The sequence below is a fragment of the Camelina sativa genome, chromosome 8 (genome assembly GCF_000633955.1).
Source record: "Camelina sativa cultivar DH55 chromosome 8, Cs, whole genome shotgun sequence".
NCBI lineage: Eukaryota > Viridiplantae > Streptophyta > Magnoliopsida > Brassicales > Brassicaceae > Camelina > Camelina sativa.
This window is the reverse complement of record NC_025692.1, coordinates 8,694,793-8,703,482: the sequence shown is the minus strand read 5'-3', so window position 1 is coordinate 8,703,482 and position 8,690 is coordinate 8,694,793. Positions and strand designations below refer to the sequence as shown.

Genomic DNA, 8,690 nt, shown 5'->3' with positions numbered 1-8,690 from the left:
CCTTGGCTGCTTGACTCTGCTGCAACCCATCACATCTCCTCTGATCTTGCCAATCTCATCCTTCATCAGCCTTATATCGGTGGAGATCAGGTGGTAGTTGGTGATGGCAAGGGTCTTCCAATCACTCACACCGGTTCTGTTTATCTACCATCTCAAACTCAACCTCTACCACTCACCAATGTTCTTTATGTGCCTGATATTTAAAAGAAACTCATTTCTTTCTATCACCTGTGTAACGCTAACCGTGTTTCCGTTGAATTTTTCCCGGCGGCTTTTCAGGTGAAGGCTCTGAGCACGGGGATCCCGTTACTCCAAGGTCGTGTCCTCAATGAGCTCTATGAGTGGCCGTCCTCATTTTCTCATCCTTCTGTCTTCTCCACCACCACCACCAATCTCAAATCTGATGCTTCTACATGGCACTCTCGGCTTGGCCATCCATCATTCTCTATTTTACAAAAAATGCTTTCTAGTTTTAATTTACCTGTTTCCAATTATCCAATTAAACCACTCTATTGTGGTGATTGCTCCATCAATAAGAGTCACAAGTTATCTTTTTCTGAGTCTTCTATCCACTCCTCTCGACCTCTTGAGTATTTATTTACCGATGTGTGGACTTTTCCTCTTCTCTCTGTTTATAAGTTCAAATATTATCTAGTTATTATGGATCACTTTACTAGATATACTTGGCTCTATCCACTCTCCCAAAAATCACAAGTCAAAGACACCTTCATCAAATTCACCTCTTGTTGAAAATCGTTTTTCCACCAAAATTGGGACTCTCTTCTCAGATAATGGTGGTGAATTCATCGCTCTCCGCTCTTTTCTCTCCACACATGGCATCAGTCACCTTACCACTCCTCCTCACACCCCTGAACACAATGGCCTTGCCGAAAGACGTCATCGTCATATTGTTGAGACAGGTCTTGCCCTCCTCACTCATTCTGATATTCCACCAACCTACTGTCCTATTCTTTCTCCACTGCTGTTTTTCTCATTAACAGAATGCCCACTCCCATACTCTCCTATCAATCACCATACTCTAAATTATTTGACCAAACACCAAACTATACCAAACTATAGATTTTTGGCTCTCTCTCCTATCCCTGGCTCAAACTCTATAATACTCATAAACTTCAACCCAAATCCTCACCTTGTGTCTTCTTAGGCTACTCTCTCACTCAGAGTGCCTATCTCTGTCTTGAACCAATATCCAATCACTTATATGTTTCAAGACATGTTGTCTTTGATGAAACCCAATTTCCCTACAAACTTCTCTCTTCTTCGTCTCAAGATTCTCCCAAACCTTCCCAGCCTTCCTCTCCATGGCTTCCTCCTCTCACCATTGTTCCCTTTTCATCTCCACCACTCACAGCAGCTCCGTCACAGTCTTTGGAGTCCCACGGTGCTTCCACGGGCTCTGCTTCTTCACCATCGTCAAGTCCACCGGAATCATCGGCTGAACAATCGTCGCATTACTCTGTTTCACGATCTATCCTGACTTCTGTTACCGACAACATGCCAGCCACATCGACTCAACATCCGACATCGCCATCTCTTTCACACTCGGCCCAACAACATTCATCACCAGCAAACTCGGCCCATTCTGTAGGCCCATCTACATCCTCTTCTGAAGCCAACAATGTCTCCTCTCCAATTTCACAATCATCCACAAGTCGAGCCTCTCCATCACCGGCACGCCAGACAACCTCCGACCCTGCTCCAAATCCTCAACAGCAACCTACTATTCTGCCTCAAAATCAACACTCGATGCAAACAAGATCAAAAAATAACATTGTCAAACCAAAATAGGAAATTTGGTCTCTCGTCCATTCTCACTACTGCTTCCACAACCGAACCCAGAACGGTGACACAAGCTCTTCGTGATCCTCGATGGCGTAACTCCATGTCTGATAAATTTAACTCTCAACTCCGCTATCGCACCTAGAATCTGATTACTCCTGATCTATCTTACAATGTCATCGATACCAAGTGGATTTTTCGAACAAAAATTCTCCCCGATGGTAGTGTGGATAAATTCAAATTTCGACTGGTTTCAAAGGGGTACAATCAACAACAACGGATTGATTATCAAGAGACCTTTAGTCCGGTTATAAAGGCAACAACAATTCACACTGTTCTTGATGTTGTTGTCTCTCAGTCGTGGCCAATTCGTCAAATTGATGTCAACAATGCGTTTTTGCAAGGAACGCTTATTGAAGATGTCTACATCTCTCAACCAGAAGGCTTTGTCGACCCTGATCGTCCCACCTATGTTTGCAAGTTGAATAAGGCGCTGTATGGGCTTAAACAAGCATCACATGCGTGGTATCTTTAACTCAAACAATACCTTGTAAGTGCTGGTTTTCGCAACTCTCTCTGACACGTCTTTGTTTGTTCTTCTCCGTGATAAGCTCTTGCTCTATGTCCTGGTCTATGTTGACGACATCATCGTCACTGGCAACAATGCGGCAATGGTTGAACAAATTCTCACCAACCTTGGCGATCGCTTCTCAGTCAAGGACATGGGTGATGTGTCCTATTTTTTAGGCATTGAAGCGATTCGTACGAAGTATGGTTTACACCTCAATCAACGCAAGTATGTGTTAGATTTGTTGGTCAAAATGAAAATGCAGGATGCAAAACCAGTAGCTACACCAATGGTCACGACCCCGAAACTCACATTGGCTGGCAAACCACATTCAAATCCCACTGAGTATCGCACCTTAGTTGGCAGTCTCCAATACCTCTCGTTCACCAGACCGGACATTGCGTACGCCATTAATCGCCTATCGCACTTTATGCACGCACCCACATCGGATCATTGGCAAGCAGCAAAACGTGTGCTACACTATCTTACCAGTACAAGTTCTTACTGTCTGTTTTTCAAGAAGGGCAAGCCCCTCACACTCCACTGTTTCTCCGATGCTGACTGGGCAGGTGATGTTTCCGATTGTGTCTCTACTAATGCTTATATTATTTATCTTGGTGGTCAGCCAATATCTTGGTCTGCTAAGAAACAGAAGGGTGTTGCAAGATCATATACTGAAGTTGGGTATAGAGCTGTTGCCAATGCCGCTTCTGAACTCATGTGGATATGTTCTCTACTCTCTGATTTGGACTCTCACGGACTGCCTCACCTACCATCTACTGTGATAACATTGGTGCCACCTACCTCTGTGCTAACCCAGTTTTTCACTCCCGCATGAAACACATCGCCATTGACTATCACTTCATTTGTGAACTCATCAGCAGTGGGAAACTTCGAGTCGCTCATGTTTCCACCAAGGACCAGCTTGCTGATGCACTTACCAAACCTCTCTCGCGTTCAACGTATCAATATCTGCGTAACAAGATTGGAGTCACCTTAGTCCCTCCATCTTGAGGGGGCGTATTGAATCTATATGAATAAGGGAATACGTGATACGATTACTTGTCATTTACTTTTCATATCAATATCTTTACTTTGTACATATTATGTTTTCTTGTATAGCTTCTAGACTATGTATAAAGACCTTTGTAGTCTCATCTAGTACAATCATCAATTCATACATTTTCTATATAATGTTATCAAAAATGTATCATTGATACGTACAATAGAGTTTGGATTTCGAAATTTAAGAGTTGTTGTTTTCTGTTGACTTTTTTCTTAGTTTTTACATGTGGTTTGCAATATTCATTTGCTACTCTCTGATTTCAGGGGGAGCTTGTGAAGGTTTTTGCCAACGATAATTGCAAGATCCCTTGCCGTAAGTTTAGCCATTTACTTAGAGAATTATCCGCTTGTGTTTGCCAATGACAATCACAAGATCGCTTGCCGTAAGTTTATCAATTTACTTTGAGAAATCATGCCCTCTTGATGACTTCCTGTAAAACTAAGCCACTACTTGTCAGTTTACATCTTGATATAAGATGTTAATTAAGTCTCTTCTATGTTTGCTGAGCTGTTTCTGGTTGGTTGTGTACAAGATAGTGGTTACTGGTTCCCTTAAATCCTCTTTTTTTTTAATATATATTAATCACAGATCCAGTGATGAAGAGCAATATAGAGAAGACCATTCATACTGGTAATGCTTCATACAATGTTTCGCCTTGCCGTATAAGTAACATTCGCCATTTCAACTCTTGTATATTTCTGGCTATGTAGTATTCTCTGGTTTAAATCCTTCACATGCATGTGGCTTTGAACAGACTGGTTTCCTGGATATATGGGAAGCAGCTACGTTATCTATTGAGAGAGAAGGTTACAGCATCAAGTGTAGTAATGGTCTCACAATTGCGGAAAAGTTCTCAGCTTCTACTACAGTAAGACTTATGCCTTATATGCTTCTGTCCTTTTTTTTGTCATAAAAGAAATCAAGCTTGTTGTCTGTGTAACGTGTGGCTGTGTGGGAATGGAGGAATGTGCAGCTTTGCATGTTGAAAGAGTTAAAGTTTATTCTAATGAAATTTTCTACATGCATGTGAAGGATTAGCATTACCGGGTTAGTAGAAGTTAAGCTTCTTTCAAAGAGGGAAGTAGACCGTAAGAATGATTTGAGTTTGATGAGCCTGACAAAAGTTGATTAGGATCTAATACTAAGTACTTAGTGATTGTGATTGATTATATAGATACAGTGATATATATATATACTACAACGGTTAGATTGATTTTAGGAAAATGGAAATCGAATCCAATCCAGATTGTGACAACAAAACGCGTATATCATATCATTAATGAAGAGAAATATGGAAATCGAATTTTCTACATAAATAACCCTGAAGTTGTTGTGTGTGTTTACCCTAATTCTCATCAAAAGAAACTAAAAGCTTCTTCTTTACTTTTTTTATCTCTCTGCAGTAAACAAAGCTTCTTCTTCTACAATGTTGACGAAGGACAAAACAACGAAATTGTTGTCGGTGAGAAACCGAAGATGTTTCAAGAAACTCTCTTCCGTATCAAAGAAGACAACAAATCTTGCTATGAGAGAACAGACCATGTTTAAGAAAGCCTCGGAGCTTTCAATCCTGTGCGATGTCGAGGTCTGTGTTATATACTACAACCGTGACGGAGAACTCGTCAGGACATGGCCGGAAGATCAATCCAAGGTTCGAGACATGGCAGAGAGATTCAGCAAACTAAGCGATAGAGAGAGACGCAAGAAAAGCACAAACCTTTCTCAGTTTCTGAATAAGAAGAAGACGACCCTCAAATACAAGAAGAAGACATCTTTTGATATCACGGAGGACAACAAATTCTCTGAGAAACTTTTGGAGATGGAGGCTTCGTTAGAGAGTTCTCTACGGGTGTGTCAAGATCAGCTTCTTCGGGTGTTACAGAACCAGACGAAACCCCCCGATCAGAACCCTCCTCCTGTGGTGTCTTCCGCCGGCTTCTTCACACCAGATCCATCATTGATGAGCGGAACAGAGCAATACCTATCGACCCCATCATTGACTCAACAACATCAGAGCAAAGTTTCAGTCTTTCTCTATAACCATGACAACGGTAGCTTCTGTCAACTCCCTGACTCCTCTGTTTCTACCTTTGACCCATCGACGATGTTAGATTATGTGTTTTGATTTAGATATATATTTAGGGTTTGTTAGAAGTCGACACTTTTTGTTTGTTATCATCCTTTGAATTGTATGTTTTGCCAAGTATGAATGTATTTTTTGTTTCTCAAGTTTCTATCATAATAGTCTTTGGCTTCTTCTACTCTTTTTTTTCTTTTTCTGAGTCTTAAATTTGATCAGTTTGATCAAACTAATGTATATTAAGGGTTTTTATGCAATAGATCACATTGAATGTTAAATGTCCATAACTGATGCAGACAAGTATACTAAATTGAGTAAATTGAACCTTGTTTCTGTGAATGATCTATTTTATCACTTTCGTTACAATCTCTAGAAAACAAAAATCACAGACACAGTGAAACAATTAGAGATAAGGACTTGTGAAACAATTCGTTCAGGCTCGGTGCAGGCTCTGGCTTTTTTCAGCTGCAAAACAGTTAGAGATTAAGGACTTGTGAAACAATTCGTTCATATGAATAGTCAATCTTTGTTTATATAAAATAATAATCCCACTTAAGTTTACATTTGATCTCACTACAACTATCAGTCGCATTACACTCTATTTTCGTGACCTGTTCGAGTAATACCGAAATCAATCATATATTCAGCTGTGTCGGAATTTAGGCAACACTGTGATAACTCCTCTGGTCTTGTCTCATCAAACCTGTACCTGTAAGGCAACATTCCATTCTTCAGTTGTTAGTTATACTACTGATTTAGAAAGATATGAATTGTAATATAAAAAGAGAGTTTGTTTCACCTGTTATCTTTAAAGAATGTCTTCACAGCCTGAGGAAGTGAAGCATGTCCCCGGCTGTGTTTACCAATACCTATAAAGGACATAGAACATTACTGTCACAGATTTCTGTGTGAAGCTTCTATTATATTTGAACAAGGGAAACATCAGTTGACATACCTGTTGCAACTTGCAACCTGCAGTGAGTTTCTTAGTTACCTAGAAGAAATTTTTTTACTCTCGACGCCTTCCACATCTAATCTACCAAAAAGGCTCTTGTGACGCAGATCGCATAACTGCATTCTTTGACCTACCTCTATTTGGTGATACTGAACGGTTCACTGTGAATTGACCTATCTTTTGCAAAACGTTCTTGTAATGCTTGAACAGCTTTTGTTGCGTGGAGTCCATGCAGGTCCAACTTCCATATGTCGTTGTCCTTATTTGTTATACCTATTATCTTTTTGGCTGCCTCAGCATTTAGCTTCTCAGCTGTTAACCAATCTTCTCTTGCTTTTTCTGAATGCTGCTTGGCAGAAGCATGATCATATCTCTGGAAAGCATTTTGGGCAGCTCTTGAATGGTTTGAGGCTGATCTGTTTAAAAGAAAAGAAGGAGAAATTCTCAATAGCTGATGATACATATTCATCTCTGAAGATAAGTCAGGGTTGAAATGAGAAACCGACTAGTTGTAGCTGAAATTTAAGCATATAGTTTGGAATTTAAGTTTCAAAATATGAACTCTGGATTGGGTAGACCAGGGGCGGATCTACGTGGTTCTTAGGTGGGGCAAGTGCCCCATGCTAAATTATAATTTTTTTAATGTATATTGATATTATTTGTTTTCCTATAGTTTTTTTTGTTGTATTCTTATTTTCCTTTTTCCATGGCCATATTCTCTTATTAAATGTCTATCATATTTTTATATGATTAGTTCCATAGTCTTTTCAGTCTTATTTATTTCTTTCGTACTTGTAATTAATTTTTAACAAAATCTGAATCTTCCTTTTCTACTATTAACTATATTTACATTTAAATTTAAAAATATTTGCAAACTTAGCATACAATATTATAGTTTTTTTTACTTTATCTAATATATTTAGAGTTTAAATTTTTGTGAAATATAATTATTATTTTAAATTTATCTAATATGCAATTATATGTACAATTAGAAATCAAATAAAAATAAAATTTAATTATTTTAATTTAATATCAGAGTGTTGACAAAAAAAATTAATATTAATTAGTAATAAGTTATTTGTGCCCCATACAAATTTTTTTTTTGGATCCGCTACTGGGGTAGACAAAAGAGCATCCCTTGCGGTATAACATTTGCCATATTCAACATCCACTGTAAGATCTTCTGTTATCTTTTGGCAGCTCAAGAGATGAAATAGTACTCACCCTGAGATTATTTATCAAGAGGGTAATGTATTTTCAAAAGCATTGTATTCATTTTATCACTTTCGTTACAATCTCTAGAAGACAAAAATTGCAGCTTTCATAAAAATCAGAGATAATATATGTAGATACAATAATATAAAGACTTCAAGCTTCATTTTTAGAAAACCAATTGCTGATTATTTTTTTGGGTCTGCTTCTATTCGTTTCAGGATCTGCTGAGGAAGAAGGGAAAGAAGGGAGTATTTTTGTTTAACAAATGATGAGATTGTACATAACATTTTTTTGGCTCTCGGGCTCTTGTTAGAAGCATAAAATTTGGTTGAGAATATTTGGGCAAAATTTGGAAAATATCATTAAGCATTTTCTCTTTTAATGAATTTTACTTTTTTTTATTATGTTTTAATGTTTCATATGTTTAAAATTTTATGAAATGCAATAATTTTATAAACATATATCTCAAATGCAATAATTTCATATTCTAATTTAAATTTTTAATTTTCAAAAAAAAAAATTAAACTAAGAGACTCAAAATAAGAACCCACCATTGAAAAGGAAACTTTTAATTAACAATCATAAAGTTTTTAAATCTATTCAAAACACAAAATCTATTAATAAACAATCTTGAGAGACCCTAGAATATATCCCCATTGGGGTTGCCCTCAAGTATATAACGCCGACACAAACATACTTTCAGTTGTCAAAAAAAACATTATTTGTTTAACGTTACCAAAAATATTCCCAAGGAAAAAGTTCTGCTTGAGTGATTAAGCGGTAGCTGTGTTACCAAAACATACCAAAACACTCTCCACAGTAGACTACAGATGCAGAGCACAACAAGGTTAGCTTTAGATTCTACGGATTGACAAAACAATTTTAAAAACGTGCACTTGGATTATTATTAAACTTGAAACATACACCGAAAGGTTTACGACAAAAGTACATATAACTAAAACACAAAATGAAAGCGATAGAGAAAAGTCTTTTTATCTTTTGCAGA

The 8,690-nt window shown here is 37.8% G+C and overlaps 2 protein-coding genes across 2 annotated transcripts; both read left to right on the top strand.

Annotated features, from left to right (window-relative positions):
- Positions 2,472 to 3,206, top strand: LOC109125908 (uncharacterized mitochondrial protein AtMg00810-like). Its single transcript, XM_019228699.1, has one exon. It carries the CDS (start codon positions 2,472 to 2,474, stop codon positions 3,204 to 3,206), a length of 735 nt encoding a protein of 244 aa, XP_019084244.1.
- Positions 4,031 to 5,559, top strand: LOC104709333 (agamous-like MADS-box protein AGL53). Its single transcript, XM_010425965.2, has 3 exons — positions 4,031 to 4,064; positions 4,145 to 4,240; positions 4,838 to 5,559. The coding sequence occupies exons 1-3, from the start codon at positions 4,031 to 4,033 to the stop codon at positions 5,557 to 5,559; spliced, it is 852 nt and encodes a 283-aa protein (XP_010424267.2).

Excerpts from the sequence above, each read along its gene's own strand:
- LOC104709333 (XM_010425965.2), top strand. The coding sequence starts at position 4,031 with ATGAAGAGCAATATAGAGAAGACCATTCATACTG. Across the intron at positions 4,065-4,144 it reads AGAGAAGACCATTCATACTG|TATTCTCTGGTTTAAATCCT; the intron begins GTAATGCTTCAT and ends CTGGCTATGTAG. Across the intron at positions 4,241-4,837 it reads GTTATCTATTGAGAGAGAAG|TAAACAAAGCTTCTTCTTCT; the intron begins GTTACAGCATCA and ends ATCTCTCTGCAG.
- LOC109125908 (XM_019228699.1), top strand. The coding sequence starts at position 2,472 with ATGGTTGAACAAATTCTCACCAACCTTGGCGATCGCTTCTCAGTCAAG.